General features: G+C 41.3%; 1 protein-coding gene across 1 annotated transcript; it reads left to right on the plus strand.

Moving 5' to 3' along the window:
• The first annotated feature begins 438 nt into the window (after positions 1-438).
• Positions 439-7,271, plus strand: NPY (neuropeptide Y). Its single transcript, XM_012640701.1, has 4 exons — positions 439-543; positions 1,501-1,688; positions 5,100-5,180; positions 7,069-7,271. The coding sequence occupies exons 2-4, from the start codon at positions 1,501-1,503 to the stop codon at positions 7,091-7,093; spliced, it is 294 nt and encodes a 97-aa protein (XP_012496155.1). The 5' UTR covers positions 439-543; the 3' UTR covers positions 7,094-7,271.
• The last annotated feature ends 18,326 nt before the right edge of the window (positions 7,272-25,597 follow it).

Consider the following 25,597-nt stretch of genomic DNA (forward strand, 5'->3'; position numbering starts at 1 on the left):
GAGCGAGTGCGGCGCGGGGCCCGGAGATGCTCCACCAAACAGAGGATTCGGGTACCCCCTCCTCCGGCGCCCAATGGGTTGGTAGTCTCGGTAACAGGGGACAAAGATGGTCTGAGATGTGCCTGTCTCTGGCAAGACTAGACGGGGCGTGAAGGAAAGCCGGTCCGGGCACGGCCGGAGGGCAGGCGCTGGGCTTTGGTGGTCCTGTTCAGCATCCTAGGAGCGCGCAGCCTCGCTCGCATGATCCAGGCCCCCCTTCGCCAGCAGGGCCTGGGGCGGGAGAGTGGGGTGTGGGTGACTCTTCAAGTAAACACTCATGCGACCGCGGCTCCAGCCCCCTCCCCCTGCCACTCGGGGGCGGGAAGTGGCGGGTGGGAGTCACCCAAGCGTGATTGCCCGAGGCCCCTCCTGCGGCGGAGAGAGAGCTCCATAAAAGCCCAGGTGCGACCCGCTCTCTGCACCCCATCCTCCGGCTCTCACCCTTCGGAGAGGCGCGCCCGACAGCAGAGCGCTCACCGCCCGGCCACGCCCGCCCGCCCGCCCGCCAGCCAAGGTGAGTGCTGAGACCCATTTGGCTCGGGGAGGTGGTGCAGAGGGGTGGCCTGTGAACTTGCCCGGGACACAGTCTCACCCTCTGCGGAGCCCTGGGGTCCTGGGAGGGTCTCACCTGAGGCTGCACACTATGTGCCCCGACGCGACGCGCGCCAGCCCTTCTCGGCGGCTAAATTCCACTTGCCCCTTCTGCTCCGCTCCAGTTGCTCATCTGCCCTTCTTCTGGGCATTCCCGGCTGGGAGGTCCCTTTGGGTTATCTTTTGGCGGATATGGAGGGAGAACGACGGACCCCTATCCCAAAGCGCCTGGAGGTTTCCCTGGGGGTGGCGGCCAGGCGACCCAGAGAGCCGTGCGCGGGAGGAAGGTTTTCCAGGCAGCGTCTCCGAGTGAGGAGCCCCCCGCGCTCTGCCTCCTCTCTGGATCCTTGGGATTCAAACTGAGCGTAGCTGGCCCCAGGAGCGATTGTCTTTCCCTCCTTCCCACCGCAGTTGCCGCCCCGAGGTAACCTCTGTTGTCACTGGTGAGCCCCTGGAGCCAGGCTGACCAAAGTAACAGAGAATGAAGTTTACTTCTTCCACAAGGGTTTGGGCAAGGGGGGAGGAAAGCGCTCATGTCTTTAACCCATCAGGAGGAACTTCCAAATGAGTTTTTAAAGTGTCTAAACCCACCCTGCGCCTCTCGCCGCGCGACTCTTGGTCCCTGCGACTTGGAAAGAAGTTGCGCGAAGTTTTCGGGCGGGGCAGAGGGGCCGGGCCAGGGCAGATGGTGCCCTGGGCCCGCAAGGTGGAGCTAGCCACGCTCGGGTGCTCTCTGCGGGACTGGGACGGGAAAGCACTGGTGGGCGAGGCTGGTAGCAGGGGACGGGCGCGGGAGGTGCCGGAGGGAGGGGCGGGGTGTGTGTCCTCTGAATCCTCAAGCCCCCTTCATTGCGCCTTCTGTGCCCTCAGATGCTAGGTAGCAAGCGCCTGGGGCTGTCTGGATTGACCCTCGCCCTGTCCCTGCTGGTGTGCCTGGGTGCGCTGGCCGAGGCGTACCCCTCCAAGCCGGACAACCCGGGCGAAGATGCGCCTGCGGAAGACATGGCCAGATACTACTCGGCGCTGCGACACTACATCAACCTCATCACCAGGCAGAGGTGGGTGCGCTCCGCAGGACGGACCCCGTAGCGCGGTACCTGCACACCTGGAGCTCTTAGGGGACAGGGATCGGTTCTTTTTCTTCTCTCTATCCCGGGGCAGGACAGTATCAGGCACACAGCTCTAGGTAAATGTGCAGGGCACAATCTGCACAAACTGGGTACTTTCTCTGAGCAACTACAGTCACAAAGATGTGAGCCTTTGATTCAGGTGCACCAGGCTAAGAGGCTGGCCACCCACCCACCCCCTCGGTGGTTTGTTTGGTTGTTTTTTGTTATTGTTGTTAGAGCAGTTGGGGGCCTGTCTAGAAACCTCAAAGGGAAAGTGCCAGGTGAAGGGGGCAGGAGTGCGCTGGGAAATGCTAGAAGGAGAAGGGCCAGCAGGGTGTCTAGGAAAACCTGAATAACCATCAAAGGAAACCAACAAGGAAACAGCAGCGTTGCTAGGACTTTGCCAGACTTCTCAACCTGCCCAGGGCAAATGAAATGACAGTATGTAGGAAAAGACAAACGGAGCTATATTCTTTTCTTCTGTATAGTTTTGTTTTGTTTTTGCAGTTTCAGCAAATTATATAGAATCAGAAGAACATGAAAATGCCAGAATTAAATAGTATTGGTTTGTGATTCTTTAAAATCTGATCATTTTAATTTGTAAAAAGCAGCCATATTTTATACCCTAGTAAACTTCTCAGAAAGTTAATTGCTTCAAATTCTTGCTATGCAATCATACAGATTGTAGAGCTTGTATAACCAAAAAGATATTAACTGGTTTTTTTTTTGCAGAAAACCTTTTGTTATTTAGTTATAACATAACATACAGTAGAGCTCATTTTTGCAAAGATGATTGCTATAAAGCTTTACCATGGTATAAAGCTTTGGCATTTCAAAATGTTTTCATAGGTATTATTCAGTCTTTACCTCAAAGCTTTGAAGTGAGTATCATTATCTCCATTTTACAATTCATGAAACTAAAGACATTTCATGAAAGATTTTTTTAGGGGTCATGGAATCGGAGCCCTCCTGTTGGTTTTCCTTGGGTGTTGTCACCACAGTCAACAGTCGGTGTTATCTCCAATATCTCTGATGAGAAAAAATAAGGGAGAAGGGCTTGAATTTCATGGCAAGAGATTCAGCTTACATGGAAATGAGCTGGTCCCTGAGGATGAAGATGTCTCATCTTCACATAAGTTCCTTCGTAGAAACCATCAGAGGCTTGTAATATGCACCCATCATCTCCATTTTTCACTCATTGCCTTCCCACTACAAACACCCACTCATACGCACATGTATGTATTTTTCAAAATTACAGTGTCATTTGTGAATATTTTAATTTAGCATAAATGGTAATCTGATATCATTCTCTTCCTTTTTCCCACTCGCTTCACGTGTTTAAGCTATATTCTTGTTGCTGTATATACCACTGGTTCATTACTTCTGAAAGCTGCATCATTTATTCTACAGTGTGGGTCTACTATATTTTACGTATACAGCCCCCTGGATCAGTGGTTCTCAATGGGGAGGGGGGGATTTTCTTCTCCCCAGGACATTTGGCAATGTCTGGAGACATTTTTGGTTTTCACAATGGGAGGTGGGCATCTAGTGGGTAGAGGGTAGGGAGGCTGCTAAATATTCTACAATGCCCAGCACAGCCCGCATAACAAAGAACATCTAGCCCAAATGTCAGTAGTGCCAAGGTTGAGAAACTCAGCCTTAGATTAGTTTTTCTCCATCCTGGTTGCACATTAGAATCACCTGGGGAGCTTTTAAACTACACTGATGCTGGGATTCCCCCCTAACCAATTAAATCAGACCCTCTAGGGTGGGGCCTGGACTTTATGTGGTTGTTAAAGCTCCCCAGGTGATTCTAGTATGCAGCCAGGTTTGAGACTCTTTGCCCTAGAGATTCAATCTTTGCAAGTTAAAGCACTATAGAGAAGAAGGGTAATCCAGAATTAATTAGAGAAGGAAGAAAAGTGAACAGTGCTGTCCTGGATATATAGTAGTTCATGACTGTGCAAGTCCCGATATTGCAGATTTATGTTCTTTACTGGTAAATTGGAGAAAATAGTTGCCAGTTCTTTTATCCACTGGAGCATGATGATGATAAATAAATTAAGGTTGCCCACGAGTTTTAAGATTAGTAAAATCAGCTGATGGGCAGAATAAATAAGTAAAAGCAGCAGCCTAGGGTCTAATATCCCAATTCCAGAAAATCTTTGAGAAAATCTTACAAATGATGAGAGTAGGGCAGGGGGGTGTTTTGTTTTTGTTCCCTTTGAGTCTCAGCAAAGGAACAGTAATAGGAAAATCTTTCTGAAACATTTCGATTGAATTGTGCTTGATAGGCGGTTAGAATACAACCTCTGCCTGCTTTGTTGCACCTATTAATCAATGTATGCCAGGCTAATTTTTATTTGTAAACAAAGTGGCTGCTGGTGTCCAACATGTTTTCTGAGAAAGGGAAAAATGGCTTTAAAAAAAACAATTCGGTGTAGACTTGCCTGACCTTTTTGGAGTGTCTGGGAGCAGGTAGCATATATTACCCTGGCAGGTAAACATAGCCTTACATTCATATATTGTCCCATCCATATCCTGCTATAGGAGAAAAATAAAGATTTCCATCAACCAGTAGGATTCCTTTATACTTCCAGGGAGGCTGAAATCACAGCATCAGGGAAAACTGTTAGCTTCTGGTACCTCAAATAAATACAGAAAATGTAAGACCCAGGATCTGTTGGTAGCTGTAAGAATGGATGCATTTCAACAGCAATAATTTGCATTTGTATATCACTTTGTCACTTTCAAAGCATTGTGACTCACATTTCACATTGGATTTTAACAAAACCTCTGATTTAAGCAGAGGTTATGATTTTATTTTTACCAAGGAGAAAATTGAGATTCAAAGACACAGGTGGGTCTTGAATGGTAGTCTGCTGATTTTTTTTTTCCTAGGGTTGTTTCTGAAATATCATCTGGTCTCCTTGTTAAGATTTAAACTGCTGTGTATCATCAGCACTATAGTCAATTAACTAATCATGGAAACATTTTAAGTCATACTTCAACGTTTTTTAATTTCCCGTCACTTAGTTATAAAAGTATATCTGTATATGTATTATTTGTGGTAGCATAAAAAGGCAAAAATTTGACTAGGAATTTTGGCTGGGTTTGAATAATCTGCTAAATTATTTATTAAATATTTGAGCAGAGTTTAAATATGTATACAATTTGAAATCATATTTATGATAATGTCTCTGGTGGTGTATGCTTTGTACACCTAGATAGTTTGTTAGCAGATGCACAACTGAAAATAGCTTTTAGGCTTAACATCCCAAACAGAAGACTATCTTCTTTTATCTTAAAGGTTTTTATGCCTATTCCAAACTTGCTTTAAAAGACTTTTTTTTTTCCCAGATACGGAAAACGATCTAGCCCTGAGACACTGATTTCAGACCTCTTGATGAGAGAAAGCACGGAAAATGTTCCCAGAACTAGGTATGACAAGGCTTGTGATGGGGACATTGTTGCAGAGCTCAAGGTGTCTGAGGAGAGAAGCCAGAAAAAGCTCCCTGGTGGGAGGCTTTGGGACGGGGGCTTCTAGACTGGGAGGATTTGGCCAAAAATGTGGGTGGAGAACCAGGCAGCGAAGACCTTTCTTTTCAAGGACTCATTGGCAAAACTCTAGGCTTCTGTGGATAAGATTTTCTAGACCAGATTATTTGGGCCTCCTTTGAAATTTTTCAATATGTAAGTGACTTTTAACTCAGAAATGACCCTATATAGAATTTCTAATATTGTTAGAATTAGGGAAGCATAGAATGAGTCCCCAACTCTAAATTGAAATGACCAACTGTCTATGTCTGGCTGGGATAATCTTTAGTTTTTATATGCTATGTGGAGTGTCCAGATGTCATAGGAAATGTCCCTCATGGTTTTTACTCCAACCTTCTTGGTTTTACATGAAGCTATAGGTATATCAGTTACACCTGAATACTTTTTGACATATTTTAGTTCAACCGATGTCACATAGTAATTTATTACATTCAATGAATTAATGTTGAATGACATTATTCTTAGAAGCTTACCTGTAGCCTCAAGACTTTCTTGGAATGTGAGTCTGTCTTGGGAAGAGGTGCCCACCAACACCTGAGTGTTAAACGTTAGACTAGGATTCTGTGGCACCTCTGGGACAAGGAGTGCTGCAGAAGAGAAGCCTGGTCCTTCTCTGTTTTCATAACCCCCTGACTCTTCGGTCCTGCTTCCTGCCTCTATCCACAGTAAGATCATGGTGCACATGGTCCACCCATGTGGTAGCTTGGTTGCCTTAAACCCAGAGCTCTATAATGTCAAGAACCAGGTTTCCCCAGAAGAGGGCACTAGAATGCTTGCTCAGGGAATGTGACTGGCATGTCACTCTTCATGGAGGTTCTCCCTAGAGAATCAGCAGCGTGACTCACTGGGCCACGCACTTTCCTCCCACCCTTCCTCAGTTCTCTTGCGAAATGGTGAGCCAGAGCAAAGGGTGCAAGCATAGAGCTGTCAGGTATTTCTCTGAAGGAAACAATGATTTGAACTAGAATAAAATTCCAGTTGTACCTGGAAGTACCAGCCTGGACTTAAACAGCTAATACAAGGGAAGCAGAATATTCATAAGGATTGTCTGTAATACTAAGCATGAATGCCTTTTTATGTTTCATTGACATGCATATAGTGTTTGCCACAGTAAAAAGTTTAAGGTAGGTTATGTCTACTTAGGGTTAGAAACATGACAATCCAGACCTACGTAGAACCTTGCTGTTGACCTTTGTTTTCTGCCAAACACACACCTGTGGTGCATGGAATAAAGTTAATTGCACCCTGTTTGACAGGCTCCATCATGTGCAGTTAGAAGGAAACAAAATTTGACAGCCTTGAAGTTGCCTGTGAGTGCTATTTTATTAAAAACGGTTCGTCATAGCCTAATAAATAGCATTTTACTATGTAAAAAGGCTTGCAGGAAAACAAAAGAAGCATATTTAGAGTTTAGTAACAATAACTTTCTTGTTACAGTGTCATGTGCTTTCTGTAAATTTGATCTTCAGAGAGATTGCAGAGTTCTTCGGCTCCTTTGATATATACAGAGCCTTTAAAATCCTCCCCGTGAGGTTTCCCGGAGACTCCCATTGACAGCAGTGAAAGCTACTCAGCTGGGTCTTTGCACTTTATGCCGCTGTCTCACGTTCTGATATTCCACGTGGCCTCCTATTTAGAATGCCCTCAGGAGGGTTTTCAACACTTTCTGGTCATCTTTCTGCTCAGAACTGAAACGTCTAACTCTTGCAAGCATCCCAGGCAGTCAGGCAGCTTCTGTTATATTACATGCTTTTCTCCTTATGTTTTGCAGGCTCGAAGACCCTTCTATGTGGTGATGGGAAATGAAACTTGCTCTCTGGTCTCTTCCTATTTTCAACCCATATTTCATCCTGTAAAGCGAGAGTCTGCCCATCCTGCTAATGCATGCAGCCATTGTGCCTAATTCTGTAATGTTTTCCTTTGTCATCATTGTATATATGTGCATTTAAATAAAGTACCATGCATTCAAAGGTGTATCCTCTTCAATGAAAAATGTGCTATTGAAATAGTGAGAATTGTTTTCAGTTATTCATTAAATTACAATCTCCCTCAAGTGGCAGATTTAGGGTTTGTTTCAGGGATATTAAAGCAATGGCTATGAAAGATATAAAGATATGATTATTAATGATAATCAAGACTTACCTGTGTGTGTATGTGAGTGTGTGTGTGTGCATGTGAAACTTGTAGAACCATTTGGAGACATTGACCAAGGGAATGCTAATTTGGGAAAATTTTCTGAACTTTCACCCCATTCACATGGAACTCTTGTTAACCTTGTTAACCTATGCTGCCAGCAGAAGGGATCACTGTCTAACAGAAATTTCTGTGTAATGTCTTTTATCCCTCTGTCTGATATGGGAGCCACGAATCACATGTGGCTTTTGAGCCTTTGAATGTGGCTAGTGCAAATAAGGAGCTTAGTTTTATATTTTATTTAATGTTAATGAATTTTACTTTAAATAGCCACATGTCTCTAGTGGCCACCATGTCAGACAGCTGAGGTGTACACATCTATTCAGGTCACTACTCGGTAGGTTGATTACCTTTCCAACATGGGACATGTTAATTAACCTAGCTAAAGCTGTTAAACTTCTCCCTTCTTCAAGTATCTGTTCACATGAGCTTAATTTAAAATTAATGTCATTACAATAGATTCTTACACGTAACTTCAAAATCAAAGAAAATGAGTTGCATAACATACTGGTACTTTATACCACACTATAAAAAGTATGCACAAATATTTTTATGTGACATCTTAAAGCTGCTTACAAAAAAATCCATGAATAACAATATACATCATGACTTAGGGAATCTTAAAGTATATATAATATTATCTGTATATAAAGAATTCTAACTTTTTTTGAGCTGATGCAGTGTTGCTACAAATATAATTTCCTTTAATGAAATTAAGATAAAATTGTTCTGTGATTTCCCTAAAATTATTATTTTTTCTTTGATCTCTCAAGTAAAAACTGATATGTAAAGTCTTTTTAAAATCTTAAAAGGTTGAATAAGTCACAATTTATTATCACACAACATCGAAGTTCTTTATTAATCTAGTGTATGTAGGAACTTTGTTAAAGTTACAATATGCAAAGAAAGTGGACTCAGAGATCCATCTGGCAGCATACATATGCTATTACATATGCTAAATATTCATCACCACATATATAGTCGTGCACCACTTAACAACGTTTCAGTCAACCACGGACCACACATACAACAGTGGTCCCATAAGATTATAATACCATATTCTTACTGTACCTTTTCTATGTTTAGATATGTTTATATACAAAAATGCTTACCATTGTGTTACAGTTGCCTACAGTATTCAGTGTAGTAACATGCTGTACAGGTTTGTAGCCCAGAAAGGCTTGTACTCTCTGTGATGTTCACACAGCAACAAAATCGCCTGATGATACATTTCTCAGAATGTATCTCCATCAATGAATGACTGTAGAACTCTTGCTTATATGGAGTAGAGCAAATAGGAATAATACATATGAAACATTGAGAGATAATCCAGGAATTTAAATTTTAAACAAAAATTTTAACCTTTGACCCCATCAAACCTAAATACTTAGGACATTAAACAGCCCACATTTCCCTTATACTGTACCCAAGCCTTGATCCTTCTCTTACTTCACCTCATCTTACCAGAAAGAGGACTGAACCATCACACTGTGTGAGCACCAGGTCCTGACTCCATGACTTTCAAGTTCTGACCTTCAAATTCACTAAACTAAATGGGGACGACAAGTCTTGCCTAACTTTCCATGTATGTCTATACTGGAATCAAAATTCAAGTGAAGATAATGTTACAAGTACATAATGGAAGGGAGGTGAGTAAGGATGAAGTTTTAGATGATTCCTATGTTGAATTGTAAATCCCTAATAAACTGGAATTAAATTTAAGAAATATGATGATGATAAACTTAACAAAATTGCCAAACTGCATTCCAAGGGATTCCCTGTAGTAATTTCTCAAACATTTTCAGCCTAATGGCCATCCTCAGAGTCTTAAAGACACTGGATTACCCACCTGTCATTGCAATAAATAAATAAATAACAATAGTAATAATAATCCTCACTAGAACAATTCAACCTTCACTAATGAGATCCTATGAGCAGCATAATTATTATCAAGTAAATCTATCAGCATTTATTAAGGTCTCCTCTGACCATCTATCTATTCCATGATCTATGAGGTATAAATGGTGCATACATTTTTTGCAGGTGTCATTGTGTTTTTATTTTGATCCTCGTAATGCCCATGACACAGCCAAGCAGATAATTACTCCCTCAATTTTCACAGATGAGGACACTGAGGCCCACAGAAAGTAAGTGACCTATCCCACTTCACTCAGGTTAGTGGGACTAGACAGCCGCTCCTCTACTTGCAAACTTGGCCCTACCTGTTGATGTCTTTCGGAATAAGTGAGTCAAGACTAGGTTGTATGCGGTCTAGTTAAGAACATGACTCTGACACACTTAACACAAATTAAAGAATAATGAAGTACTAAACTAATTGTGTGAGAGGTGTTTAGAAAGCAGATGCGTGCGGGCAGAACTATTATAGTTGGAAAGAGCTTGATAGGGAATGAGAATGTTGAACTGGGATCCAGGAGGATTGGGGAGTGACTAGCTGGCTAACCACAGGTGGATCAGACACAGCTTGTTCAGGGAATATTCAGGGGTCTACCTGACAGGAACAGAGGCAGAGAGGCCAGAGGTTAGAATGCTGAAGTAGGTCCAAGTATGGCTGAACTCATTCATTCACTCATTCATTCATTCATTCACTTAACATTTTTTGACCTTCTAATTTATGCTGGACATTGTACTAAGCACTGGGGATACCAAGATTAATAATAGTTTCTCAGGGATTGTACCATCTAAGAAGGAGTCAAATAATTACAGTGCACTGTCCTAAGTGTTAGAGGTCTGAGATGTAGTTAGGTGCTAGAACCTTCCCACACGCCATGCTTTTCTTCGCAGTTTCCTGACAAGGGAGCTATACATTTAGGAATTTGTTGCCAAAGGGAGAACAGAAAGCCAGGCAGACAAGCATCCAATGAGGCCAAATGCAGGGCTGCCCTGGTGAGCTGGGTCTGGGCGTCTGGCTGTGGCTGAGCCTCTGGAATATTCCTGCTTCCAACCAAACCAAATCTCAGCATCCTGGTGGACAGTGACAGGAAAAGGGAGGTCTCTGAGGCAGACTCCCAAACACACTTACCCAAACAGCCACATTGACAAAAAGGACCAGCCTGCTGCATCTAGCAGCAAATGGAAGAAGAGAAGGACCACTCATGAGTGCATGTCGCCTTTCAACAGTGTCCCTGCTCATTTTTGCAATGTGGTCTAATGAATCAGTCAAAATAGCGGCTCTCCTCCCATGCTGAGGGGGACAGGAAAGGAGAAGAGAGCGAGGGGCCAGAGCCTCTGTGTGCCAAGGCTAAAACTTGGACATCCTACAGACCCTTCAAATTCAATATGTTCAAAATTAGTGTATCTCTCCCCCTATTTCAGAAGCAGAGATATCTCCCCCCTCCCTAACAAGAAGTGGGCATGTGGTTTTATGGGAGCAGTTGAGGGTACCCATGCTAGGATGAGAATGCAGAGGCAGGCCAGACTTCCTGGGGCAGCCAACCGATGCTTAAGTGGAGGTCTGAAGGATGGGCAGCAATGGCCAGATGAAGAAAGCCACGTAGGAGGTAGAGGACATGCAGATATGAGACAGTGATACATATTTTGATTACTTTTTAATTATTCACTATTCCCATACTTTGATTTTGAGCATGTGCTGGACTGGATAACTGGATTACTATTCTCAGGGGAAAATCCCATTTGGGATACAATCAAGTCCCATCCCCATCCCCACTCTCTTCTTCTAGGCATACCTTTTTTTTTTTTTTAAACCCAATCCCACCTCCTCTTCCTACAGACTTGGCTCCAGGGACATACTGGGACCCCTTTACCAATATTTTTCATTTAGGCCAAATCAGGATTAGACTTCTCAGGCTGAGATCTCTTAACATCATCTTATGGACAAATTGCCAAGTTCAGAGAGTAAATGTTACAGGGTTGGTTCCACTCCCTAATTCAGGCAGGAGGAGTCTTACTATTTCTTTTGCAATATTTTAGCTGCTTTAATATCTTCTAGCCTCTTTCCCCCACCTAGAGAAGTGTCAGGACAGAGGAGCAGATGTAAAGGAAAAGAAAACTCAGCACTGGCTTGGCGTTTCCACACCATGGTGCCATGGCACCATGCCTTAGGTGAAGTAAAGATGGCGGATGCACTTGCCCCAGACTATACTTGTGTGCAGCTTCTGCGTGCACTACTGATGACAGGAAATAATATGATGGCGGTTAATTATCCCCCCTCTTTCTTTCTAATGCACAATATTAAAGCTTATATGGCTACTTATTACTACATGTACAATAGAAAATGATTTTTTCCTCCTTCATGCAGAACATTGGAATCAGTTACAATGTCATCAGAATGAACCAAATACCTTTTTATCATCATAAAAGAAAACAGCCTTTTGACTGAGGTGTTTCAGTGGGATATTCTTTTATTATGGTTTTGGGTAGGAGGATTATGATATTGTCACAACTAAATTATTGCCTTTTCTTCTGCCTATTAGAAAAATTAGCACAGTGTGAAATCACACAGAATCTTTTTCTCTCTTTAAAATCTGAATGGAATAACATATAATTAATAGTATGTGTCATTCTGGCTCATTTTTTAAAGTGCTAAGTAATAGCTATCAATTTAAACTCGTTCTAGTGCTGCGGTGTTGAAATGCTTTGCAATCATGGGAACAGGATGATGTGTGTGGTGACACCGTCCTTATTGCCTGACATATAGTAGGTGTTTAGTGAAAGCCAGTTCAGTCTGGAGTTGATTGTGAAGACTGGGAGTGATGCCAGGGGAGCCAGAGCAACTGCAATGTTTGGTGAACAACCTCGCAAAGGTTCTTTGTGATTCTTTCAGGAGGTGGAGGTGCCATTTATGCAGAGTCTTGACAAAAATAAAGGAGTTTATTTAACCATAGCTTCCTGGAGCTCTGAAAGTGACTGGTTGAACACATGGTTCTTTTCCATCCTCTCAGAAATTTGATTTATCTTGGATTACCTTTAATATCAAGTTTATAAAGAAAATTTGTTTTTCAGTCCCAAATATTATAGTACTAAAATTCTCTGAAATGCTTTTTGGGTCCCTGATAATTTTTCCCTGGCTTTCAATTTAATAATGATTTTGGAGTTCTCACCAATTGCTACCACTTACATTGCACACTAATGTATTGATTCTATTTTGGAGTGTAGCTTACAACCATTTATGTCCTTAAGCAAATTATTTTGAAATTTAAACTTATAAAAAATTTGAGTGTTTTTTAAAAACTGTTTTGTTTATAAGACATGGTTTCCTTTGATTCCCAGTCTATTCCTAATTTTAGAATTCTTTGTTTTTCCAGAAATTAATTGAATTTGAAACTTGTTCAGTGTATTTATTTGAAATTTGACTTCAGTTATTAATTTGGCTGCTGTACTATGGTACTATGAAGCAATTTAAACTGAAATGAGAGCCTTTGAGTAGAATATAAAAATCATGTTTTACCCTTTCTTCTCACTAAGTAACACCTTCCTACGTGGGAATTATCTATGAGAAAGAATAGCATCATTAAAATAAATTTTTGATTAAAGGTTGCTAGGAATAATTTGAATTTTATTTATTCTAATACCTACATTTTTTTTCTTTCATTACCAAGCCTTTTTAAACTAGAACAACCTACTAAATTAACTGGTCTGTGAAATTTACTGCAAGAATAAGCAATGTTGACAGAACATATTTAATGCAGTCATTTTTTCTAACAGACTGGCTTCTTGACCAGGTTAAAATGGAACCAGCTGACCTCTAATGGGCTTCTGGAGTCCCAAGGATGTTATCAATTCCCGAAACATTCACTGAATAGTCTCTGTGTGACAGGCACTGCGCCAGGTTCCAGGGGTGATATAAAAATGAATGAGACGGTTTTCCTGCTCTTAAAAACCTAACAATTTATGAAAAAGATTGACACATGCCTAAGTGACTATAATACAAGGCAGATCATGATCAATGTTTAAAGAGAAGCATAAAGTAAGTGCTATGGGAGAACAAGGCAGGCTGAAATCATCTCCATTAGTGTCTGTGAGGAGTGGAAAGTGTCATTTGAATTGGACCTTGGTGCATGGCAGTTGTTCAATATGCTGCTCTTTTGTGGATGTCGAGGTCATTATTAACTACATCATGTTCCTAGAAAATAATGCTGTGCAGGTGCATAAGCAAGCTCCAACCGGGATTCTGAAGTCCCTCTCTGTGGAAGTGGCCATCCATCTCCGAGTGAGCATCTACTGTCTGAGTTGATATGTATGGGACGTGTGATGAGAGAGGAAGAACAGTGGAGGGGACAGGATGGCATCTGATACTCTCTTGCTGCTCAGACCTACACCCTGAAAATGGGGGGTCTATTTTGGACAACAATGTGAGAATAGTAACTACTAAATGCTAAAGTATCCTGTTTTTGAAAGATATGATATTCTAGGAATGGGATATGCTGCTTTGGGGGTCTAAGTGATAAAATGAAACGGAGAGGAGATGCTTCTCTTCTCTCCCCCACACAGATCGCAGAGCTACTTCACACCTGGGACTCAGGTGACTGTCAGAGATCAAGTGTTATGCCCAGAAGGGCAACAGGAGAGACTCTCGTGCTTGGTAGAGTAGGATTCTTATAAAAGACTCTGGCAGTTATGGTTGAGGTGGGCAAATCAGTTTCTGGGTTTTGGCTTGGTGGGGCCATCAGCAATTCTGGTTTTTCCAGGACTGTCCTTGGTTTGGCACTGAAAGTCCTGCATCCCGGGAAACCCCTCAATCCCAGAAAACCTGGGCAGTTGGTCACCCCACTTGGGAAACGAATTGCCATTTATGATCTTGTTTGAAGGGAAAACATGCTCTGAGTATCAAGCTACTGACAAGTGAGCATCTCAACCAGCAGTCAGCATTTACATGCCTGAATATAAATTTTGCAACTGCATGCTATTTTCCTGAGTGACCTTACGGCACACTATTCCCTTTAGATAATTGTAAAAAGTAATTTAAAAATATTCCCATGATGGAGAAACTTCAGCTGTGAAGACATTAAGAATGTCTTATAATTTCTAGACCAGCTACTTTCATATTCTAACATTATAGGTACACTGCTTCTGTGAATGCATAAATATTTAATTTCATGGATAATTAACTCTTTATAAGAAAAAATGATTTCAACTTGGATTCTGAAATAGCTATTTGCCTTTTGAAGTTATAAGTAAGTTTTTCAGGTTTTGTTTTGTGATAAGAAATAGGGTATGAGGAGCTAACATTTTTTGAGAAACTAGTTTTAACTGGCCCTTTATTTACTTTAGTTCTTTTAATCCCCACTCAAACTGTGAGAAGCAGGTATTCTGGCCATGTTTTACAGACAAGGAAACTGAGGTGCAGAGAGGTAGACTGAAACATGACAACACAACTCATGAGTGGTGAAGCTGGCCGTGTTCTTTGGCTTATGCCTTTTTACCTACAGCGTTTAAAATCATTGTGTTATATCATGCACTACGGTCATGAAGGAGAAGCAGCATGGAGAACTGCTAAGATGTAGACTTTGGTGTCAGAAAGATCTGGAATCTTTTTCATCACGTACCAACCCCTTTACCCTCACAGATGCATTCCACTTAGACGTCTAGTGTGTTGAATACTGATATGGTTATACTAACTTTTTAAAAAATTGTTATTTATCTATTTCTTTCATCCATTTACCTTCAACCTTTATCAGCCACTGAGCTCCAGCTGTATCTCTTGTAATAAAATATACCTATTTTTAAATGTAAAAAGTTTTTTAACTAGCAAATTTAGTCTATTGACATTTGTTATGATTGCTGAATGTATATATAAATCTATTTCTACCATCTTATTTTGTTCTTCATTTTTACTTCTTTGTGTTCTTTTTCTTTACTTCATTTTCTTTTCTTTTCGTCTTCTTCTTCTTTTGACTTCTATTGAACAAATACAGTTTCCTTATTCCTCTTGTCTCCTCTACCAGTTTGGATACTACATTTTCTATCTTTCTCCTAAACAAAATAAAGACATTAGAAGGTATTAAACTCCAATAAGCCTCTCCAGACATTTTGTTTGCCTTCCCAAGCTAGAAGTTATTGTTTCTGGTTTTTTAATAGTCAAAGTTTATTTATATTTACCCATGTTTACCCTTTTGCTGTTGTTGTTGTTCATTGTTGCTTCTTTCAATGTATTCCTTCTTTCTGGGTTCAAATTCCTTCTTCCTATCATATATCTTCCAGTAGTTTGTTTAGATAGGGTCTTGAAATGGTAAACTCTTTCAGCCTTTTTTTTTGAAAATGTCGATTTCAACCTGACTCTTGAATGACACTGTGGTCAGATACAATATTCTTCATCTCCCATTATTCCATGCGTGTCCATGGAAGCTAGTGTTCCATTGACTCTCAGCCTCCATCATTGATCTGGAGAAGTGTATAGTCTTTCAAATTGGTTTTCTATCTTCTTTATCTTTCCCCCATGGTTGCTTTTCTATCTTTTCTTCTATGGTTGATTTTAAGAATTTGTCTTTGTCATGGTGGTCTGAAATTTTATGATGATGTGTTGGATGTGGGAATTCTTTTTATTTATCTTTGCCAGAGTTTATTTTGCTTTTAAATTTAAGGATTTATGCCTTTTATCTATTCACAGCCATTGTCTCTTTAAATGTTACCTTTCTCACTTTCTATATTCTTTTGTTCTTGAAATTCTGTTGAATAAACCTTCTCATTCTGTTCCAAATCTTTAATGTCTTTCCTATTTTCCATCTATTTATTTATTATCTATGCTGTATTCTGAATAATTTATTCAAATCTCTCTTCTAGTTTCTAACTTTCTCTTCAGCAAGTCCTTGAGGCTCTACTCAAGAGTATGTTAGATTTTCTTACTCTCACTCATCTTTTGTGCTCCATTTCCCTATAGAAACACCATATAACCTGGGGGAGTGTTCCCTCAGAGCAGTTTTGTGTTTATATTTGCCAAATGTGCCAGGGGAATCACCAACCATCTTATATGAATTTCTTAGCTTGGTGATTCCTGGATTATAAGAATAGTATAAATCTAACTCTCAAACCCACATGATATACAACCTAGGGTTTTAGCTCCCTGTAGAGATCTACCATCCCCCCATTCATAGCCTAGGCATGGGCAGGCAAGCTAAGTCAGTGGACATAGTTTTTCTCTAATCCATTCTTTCATTATTTGTTATATCTGCAATGAACAACTATTGGAGGATCCTGTATTTATGCTGAAGTCTCAGTTCAACCTTCCCACTTCACTTGGGCTGAAGGCCTAGTCTATCACCCTCATGTAAGCATTAAAACCTGAGCTCCTAGGTTACTTGAACTTTCTCCTACTTCTATCTTAAAGAGGATGAAGCATGAGCACAATTCTTAGATCTCTGGGTTTTAGTTCCATTTTAATTTCTGGTACTTAGATAATTCTCCTTTTTTATGAGCTCTACTTTGCATTTTTAAAATTATATATTTTATTCAACCTTTCTAGTTTGTTTGCATCATCTTAGTACTTGAGTTTACTCAACTGGATTTCACAGATGCTGATTCTCCTCTCATTGCTATGTCCTGTGTGTGCACAAAATGAAAGTCATCCCTTATGTCTCCTGCATGTGTGTGAGAGAGTTAAACAAATATATTCAGACCAGTGTATCAGGAAGGCTGCCATTAAAAAGAAAGGAAGATGCACATAAATTTATACCACAAATAGTTAAGGAAACCACAGAATAGTGAGAAAATCAGTTCCTACCAAAGAAGTATAGGATAGAGGAAAGAACAGATACCTTGGAGCTATATTCTTGCTCCATTTCTTACTATCTGGATGACCCTGGGAAACTCATAATCTCCCTTCCTTAGTTTTAGCTTCTAAAAAAATGAATAGTGATACCAACATTGTACAATTCCTATAATTAAATGAGGGAATGCATAAAATACTTGGAAAAATACCTGGCACACAGGGAGTGTTCAATAAATGGTCATTCCCTTCTTCCACCAAGACACAGCAAACAGGTATATATGTTGTCATGCCATTAATTAGAGATGGTTTTACAAAAAGGGATTTCAGCAGCTAATTTAGTTACCCAATCAGCCTGGCCTTTAGAAATCTGGAGTCCTTAAGGATCCAATTGGAAAAAATGTCAATAAAGATGCAGAACTGACTTGTCCCTCACCCATAGCACTTATCACATGCATGAGCTGCAGCCTCTGAGTCTTAGATTATGGCATCTTTCTAACAAAGTTGGCTATTACGGTGTTTTGAAGATCCGAATGGGGTCTTTGATTTAAAGTACTGTTGCATCTGATCTTATCAAGGAGAAATGACTTCTGTATAACTGTGAACTCACGCATAACTGTAGGACAGTTCCGCTTGACAGTAGCCTTCATTCTCCCACATCTCAGCCCTTAATGGGTGTGAGGGGAGATGTAAGTGGAAAAGACAGCCACTTCCCTAACCACCCCTTCATAATGACAAAATCTATGTCAGTGTTCCACAAGGATCAAGAGTTAGAAGGAACTTTAAAAATCACTAGCTTTTTGAGAATTGTCAAATTTTATTCCTCATATCAGTGCCTGGCAGACTTGGTTGGTAGTTTTTCATAACAAATTGGTGAGTATTAATTACATCCTAAAGAAGTACAATGCAGTTGCTTGAAAGCAGCGGTCCCCAACCTTTTTGGCACCAGGGACCAGTTTCATAAAAGACAACTTTTCCATGGACCGGACATGAGGGGATGGTTTCAGGATGACTTAAGCACATTACATTTATTGTGTAGTCCAACTTCTCTGCTAAAGAGAATCTGTATTTGCAGCCACTCCCCAGTGCTCACATCACCACCTCAGTTCCACCTCAGATCATCAGGCATAAGATTCTCATCAGGCATTAGATTTTGTGAGGCCCATCGGGAAATGAGTTTTTGGCATGACCCTTGCACCACCTCCAGCTACAAGTTCCTCCAGCCACAGAGTTTTGACAAAATTGCCGTTTTAAGTAACATTGAGGTTTTATTTGTGTGTGTCGTTGGTTCCTCCAATCACCTTGCAAAGTGAACCATCAGTCCGGTCTTCACACTTAGAAGGTGAGGAGGCCAAGGGCAGCAAAGTTAAGTACTTGCCCATGAACAAGGGCTCAGATACAATCCTTTTGACTCCTAGTCCAATGCTCTACATGATTAATGCCTCACAGGTACAGCGGTGAAATAACATGAATGGGGTAAAGGGTGGGCAGGTGGGAAGACCCTCTTTCTCCAAAATATCTTCCTAGTTAACCCATTCCATATTCCAACACATATGGTCCTATAAAAATGCAGATAATATACACCTGCGGATGGGTGTAAAGGGCAATTTTTTCACCATTGTTGAATATTAATAGCTTGGTATGAAATAGTTTACAAGCCCCTTTGCTGGGACAGCCAGCTGAGAGCAGACTTTAATAAATATACGTGGAGAAAGATAAAGTAGGACAGGGGTCCTTCCTAGGGAGGGATCTTGCCTGGGGAGTGTGGGTGCTTGTAGTGTAGCAGCAGAGAATAAGCATGGAGCCTTGACCGGACCAGGTGAGGGTAGGGTGGAGCTGGAGAAGAGGAGACTGAAGAAGAGGAGTTAGGAGGACTCCAGAGACAAACCAGACCTGCAGCATCCGTGGTTACAGCTGGCTCTGGCCTGGGCGTGGGTTACTGACCTCTCTGAGCCTCAGATTCTTCACAGCAATTACTGCCCCTCATAAGGCTCCAGCAAGCTGATGATCTGAAAGTCCTCCGTAAACATTAAAGCACCATACAAATGATAGCCATTGTTAATATTGATGTTATTGGGAATCATTTTACAATACATTTTTTGATTTATTGCAAAATGTCCTTATAACCTGTAACTTTTTTTCATATACTATATGTAAAAACAAATGCCAAGAGAATAAGACAAAATGCTAATTCATTGACCAAATAAGGCTTTCTTTTTTAAAAAAAAAATTGAATACATTTTTCTCATCTATTCGAATCATGTATGTTAGGGTTTTGGTAAAAACACAATTCTGCAGCCATCGTTTCCTGCCATTTGGCATATGAATCTGGTGACATATTTGAAAGAACTGAAATGTTACCTGCATGTGACATGAGAGTTTTGCATGAAAGGTCAAATACCAAAGCTTAGCAATGCACCCAGAAGCCGTAGAGTTCTCTGCCCATGGGCAAGCTGGGTGGCATGAGGTGGCTGCCCAGATTCCCCCTCGCATGTGTGGAACTCATTTCCTCAGGTCCTCACAGTGTTGACTCTTAGCTGAGCCGCTTGCTGGGAATTGCCCTCAGCTGAGGAGAGCTGGTTCACGCAAGGTCAAGTCCCCTCCGTGGGGGTAGCCACCACCCAAGTCTACTCAGTGCAGAGGTATAAAGACCCAGCTCCCTTCCCCTAATTTGGGACAACTCTGAAGGGCCATGCCAGCTCCAGAACTTGAAACAGGACACAGGGGCCTTTTCTGTGGTAATATAGTAGCTCAGTTTTTCTCCCTATCCAATCACAAGAGCACTCCCCAGAGAACTTCCTGGCCTCAAATCTTCATCCCGGAGGCTGTTTACTGGAGAATCCAGCCAGACACTTCCACTCTGCTGAAGCTGATGGAAGCACAGGAGGACAGGGGAGCCAGGCTGATTATTCTGGGTGAGGCAGAGAGAAGCTGGAAAGGCAGCCGCTCTCCGCAGCCCTTCACGAGGCTTGCTTGTATAAGGAGAGGGTTATTTGTACTTGTTCACTCAGCATGTAGTTGATTAAAAATTAATATAAGCAATGGAATTGGGAGTGCCTTTTGGAACAACAATGTTGATTCAACAGGGAGAATGTTTGCTAAAGATCTTATTTTAGGGATCAATGTCTTTCGATTGACCGATCCTTACAAGTGTTTTTTTGGAGCATAGGCAACTGCATGACTGGCAATGTAGTAAAACTGCTGTTTTCGTATCTACCAATTGCAGAGTGTTACCTCTTTCTTGAAGTCAATAAAATATGGATTACAAACTCCATTGAGATCTTTGCAAGCTGATTCTAAAATCTTTTTGAAAATGAACAAGAAAGGACTTGTTCTACCAAACACAAAAACAATAAAACTGTGGGGGTGGGGGCTGTAAAACTGAACAAAAAAAGAGTGTCTGTGGCATTTATGCAGGAAAAGACCAATTAAACCATGATACAGAACAGAGCCTGAAGCAAGCCCATTCGTGGATATATGGGAACTTGTTATATGACCCATTTCATAGCAGTAGGAAAAAGATGAACCCTTCATGGAATGGTTTTATGTCAATTGAGAAGATAAAGTTAAGTTCCTGCCTCACAAAAACAAACAAACAATAAAATAAAATCTAGGCATTAGTTGGACAACAGTTTCTAGGAAGCTCCAGATAGATGGCAAATATTGTCAGCTTTGGGGGCCAGTTTCTGGCAAGTACTCAACTCTGCTGTTGTAGCGCAAAGGCAGTCATCAACGACACATAAACAGGTAGGTGTAGCTGTGTTCCAATATAACTTTTTTTTGCAAAGACAGGCAGCTTACTGATCTGTCTTTTCATCTGGATGAAAAAGCTATCAGCATTTAAAAAAACAAAGTATAATAGAAAAATATAGGGAAATTCGTTACAACATCAGTGTGAGGAAGTCCTCACAAGGCACAAATTGAAGGAATTTATTAAAAATATCCAGTTTGGGCAAGAGTATTGGGAAAGGTTTTAAAATATATTCCTTCTGGGCATTAATTTCATTACAAGGAACTTATCCTGTAGAATAGATTGCATTTCACACACATTGACAGAGCTTTATCTCCATAAACATGTATATAGAAAAAGCTGAAAATAAGCTAGATGTCCATTAACAGTGGATTAATGAATTTATGGTACATCTATACTATGTCTAGCAGTCAAAAAGAAAAGGTAGTTCTACTAATACATGGACTGATATAAAAAGATATCCTTGATACATTGTTTCTTAAGAAAAGCAATTATTTTATGAAGTATATAGTAATATCTTATTTTGGTTATACATGATGTATAGTGTATATATATGTAGAAACAATTCTAGAAAGGTAGACATCAAATTGGTTACTTCTAAGAGTAGAGTGGGGGTGGAGTGAGAACTGGGCTTCCCACAGTGTACTGTATACCCTTCTATATTGTTTGAATGCATTATAGTGAGCACATACTAGCTAAACATAAGAAAGATCTTCTAAGAGGCTGTACTCAGAATTCTGAGAAATGCGGCATGGAATTAGGGGACTCTATGGCCAATTTTCTAGAAACAGAGATGAGAGGAGGGAGGATGGTTGTGGAAGCAGCCACACTCTATTCAGTTCTCAAGGCCGTGTCACAGACCTCTGGGGGTGGAAGAGGGGAAGCAGGCACCCACATGGGGAAGGTTATCTCATAGATGGGAGACAATGAGGATGAAATGGGAAGAGCACACCTCAGATTATCAGTGTAATCCTAGTCACTGCATGGCTTCCCGCCCCGGGACAGAGCTCTTGGCCTTCAGGCTACCGAGAAGATCTATGGTCAGGGTTAAATAATATCACAGATGTGTAACTCAGATATAACTGTCCTACTTATGGCTGACGCTCAGTGCAGTTTCTCATTCAAACAAACAGTGATCCAATTAAGAAGTCTTGAGTAATACCGGAGATCTTTTACCGTGGTTGTCCATAAAGTGGTGATGGCTTAAGGGTTTTACCAAAAAAGACTTCCCAGAAAGCCTCTTTCGTCATCTTGTCTTCTGCTCTCATTCATGGCAGCTGCAAAAATCTCATCTCCTCTGTCTCATTCACGTATTCCACTCACAGACACGTGGTTCTCACATTTTCTTTGTGTTTTCCCAAACAATTCAGCTTACACGTGACACCTACGCACAGGCCATAGAGACATGTAATCTGTCCTTGGCTAAGTCTGCTTTTCTTATGAAAGTCATATTCCCATGGAATGTGGCAAATAAAGAAAAAAGTTGAAATTTTCAAATGGCCTCAAGAAGAAGAACCCAGTTGGGCCCCCAAGTTTAACCCCTCCGCCCCCAAAACAATCAAAAATTCCCCAAAACCACCAAGCCAAGCCCCCCAATTTGAAAAACAACCCCCCCCCAACCAATTAACTCCCAGTCATTTGATGGGTCATAGCTTATTTGGCATCTCTTCCAGGAAGTCTTCTTTGATACTCCTAGGACAGGTTAGATGACCATCTTCTTCTCTGCAGTACCTTCCTGGCACCTCTGTTGACATCAGTCACACTGCATTGTAATTCCCTTTTGTACCTACATGTCACTGCAGTGGAGGGTGAGACCCATGAAGATCAGGACTATGTCTATCTTGTCCATTGCATCCCCAGCAAATGGCACAATGCCTGGCACCTAGAAGACAGTTGACAAGTATTTGTTGAGCGCTTGAAGACAGAGACTCCTAGCTGGAGTAGCTCAGGCAATCTCCCAAGGCCCTTATTTATACACAAGAATATTCTCATATATCTGCCTTTTGAGCTTCAAATTCAGTCATGATTCAGAGCCAAGATCAGAAATTATTTTCACAGTGGGAGCCCTCTAATTTAACCTCTGCGAAAAAGTGAAAATATGCTGAATGTCTAGCAATAGAAAAATGATTGGATAAAATATGGAACATTCATGTATTTTGGAATATCCTACACTTGCTAAAGAAAAGTAGGTAGAACTACATGTGCTGACCTAGAGGGATATCCATGATATATTAAGTTAAAAAGGCAGATAGCAAAGCAATCTTGGGATATGATCTCACTTTTGTAACAACAACAGTAACAACAAAAGTGGAAGAAATGAAAAGGGAAAAAAAATACAAGAGTATATATGTTTGTATATGTGTAAATAAACATAGATTGGTGTGAGTGGATTTCTGTCACACTGTTTAACTTGGTTACCTCTGAAGAGTAGGATTGGAGAAGAGGAAATGATAAACTTTACACATCTTTGTAACATTTGTTGTGTAAAATTAATATGTATTTTTAATCCAATAATTAAATCCTGTGGAAAGTACACTGAGATTACCATTTTCAAAATGCTGTATATCTGTGCTTCATAAACTTTAGTGTGGTGAAGATTACTTGGGATTTTGTTAAAACCCGTATTCCTGGGCCCCACCCTCAGCATTTCTGATTCAGCAGGTCTAGGATAGGGCCCAAGATTGTGCATTTTTAACAAGTTTCAGGACATGCTGATGCTGCTGGTCCATGGACCTGACTTTGAGTAGCACTGCTGTATATCCAGCTTTCCCGAAGAAGGTGCTATGGTTTGCGTGTGTCCCTCCAAAAGCGTGTGTTGGAAACCTACTCCCCAATGCAATAGTGTTGGGAGGTGGGACCTAATGCGAGGTGTTTAGATCATGAAGGCTCCACCTTCATGAATGGAATGGACTAACGCCGATTATAAAAGAGCTTGAGGCTGCGCATTGGAGCTCTTGCTCTCTTGCTATATGATGCCTTCCACCAAATTATGACATATGAAGATCTTAGATTTCCCAACCTGCAAAACTAAGAGCTAAATAAACTTGTATTGTTTATAAATTACCCAGTGTGAGGTATTCTACTATAGCAGCACAAAATGCACTATGACAAAGGAGATGTCAAGGAGCCATTCAAGGGCACCTAGCAAGGACTGAGACTACAGCAGTTTTCAAGTGCAATGCTTGAGTACCGTTAGCGATGGGAAAATGTACTCATTCTGCTAAATGGTGCTTACCAGCTTCTTAGAACCTGCACAGTGACTCTGGGAGCAGAAGTCGTTCTCCATGTTGCTTAAGGACACCGGGAGTATAGGGCTGCTGTTGGTTATTGATGTTTCTCATATCCTTCACTCCACATTCTCATGATAAGCATTTGCTTCCCTTCTGGCTACTTGAAAAGAGGCTTTACCTTTATTGAAGTTAGAAACACTGCAAGTGTATAAGAAGGCAGCGGCATGCCTGGGTCCATTTAGCCTGAGGGACTCCAGCCACTGGGTGAAGGGTCTGTTAGAGCTGCCATGTGGTGGGAGTAAATGGTGTCACAGCCAATCAGTTTTTATTCTCATGGATGATTTTTTTAGTGGGGCAAAGCCATTAAAAGAGAAGTCCTAGACTTGAGGTAGGAGTTACCAGGAGTTTCAGGAAGGAACCCCAGGGTTCAGCCAGATCACTAGGAACTCAATAAAGGTACCATAATCTCTCACCATCCCTAGGTGGCTGAATAGCCATACAGAAAAGTGGTTCCAACTACAGGTTTTGTCATTAAATAAACTTGATTTTGAGTCCTAGCTCTGCCACTGCCTAGGTACGTGATCCTGAGCAAAGTTTCCGAGCCTCCATATTCCCACCTGTAAAAAGGAGATAAAAATACCTGCCGCAGAGGATTCCCATTGGCATTAAAGGCGGTGATGTCACAGGTAAAGACCTTAGTATTTTTTGCAATCATCATAATTATTATTATAGCATTTCGGCGATTATAAAATGCACATTATGACATCTCTGAAATCAGGAAGCACCGTACAAATGCTGCTTGATGGGAAGCTGCTATGATGTAATTGTCATGGTCTGTGCACCAAAACTTGCAAAATGTGTATCGGCTACATGTAAGAAAATCCAAGAAACAATAGTGGTGGAGCGCTTATTGAAGAAACACAGCATCGCTAATATTCTTGGTGGCCTAGTCTTGAAGATGATAGTTTGGTGAAAAACATGGACATTGATGACAATGAGTTAAAAAGCAGTTGAGGAGAGTTGAATTTTCAGTGAGCAAAGACATTTTAAGAATACTGTAACTGTATCATCCAAGGCCTGGTAGGAATAAGATAAAACACCCAAATTAAGGAACTGACAAGAGTGGTAGGAAGGGTTTAGGACAACCAGAAAAGGATAGTGGAGTACCTCTGGGCCAGAACAGCAGGGAACAGTTACCACCACTTCCCTTGAGAGGACAAAGAGAGGAAGAGGTTATTAGACCTGCAGGCAGGTGACTGCATGGAGGGAGTGGCTGGCAGGAGCTGTAGCCTTTGATAGAGGGAAGGGACCTGGAAGGGACCTGGAAGGGAGAGAGCTGGGGGAATAAACACCCCACCCTTACAGACTTTCTACCCTCTGATCTCCTTCTGTTGTTCCCCATTGGATGACCTCACGAGAATAACCCAAGGGGCAGGGGCCCTTTCAT

This window comes from Propithecus coquereli, unplaced genomic scaffold, assembly GCF_000956105.1.
Source record: "Propithecus coquereli isolate 6110/MARCELLA unplaced genomic scaffold, Pcoq_1.0 Scaffold156, whole genome shotgun sequence".
NCBI classification, from domain to species: Eukaryota; Metazoa; Chordata; class Mammalia; order Primates; family Indriidae; genus Propithecus; species Propithecus coquereli.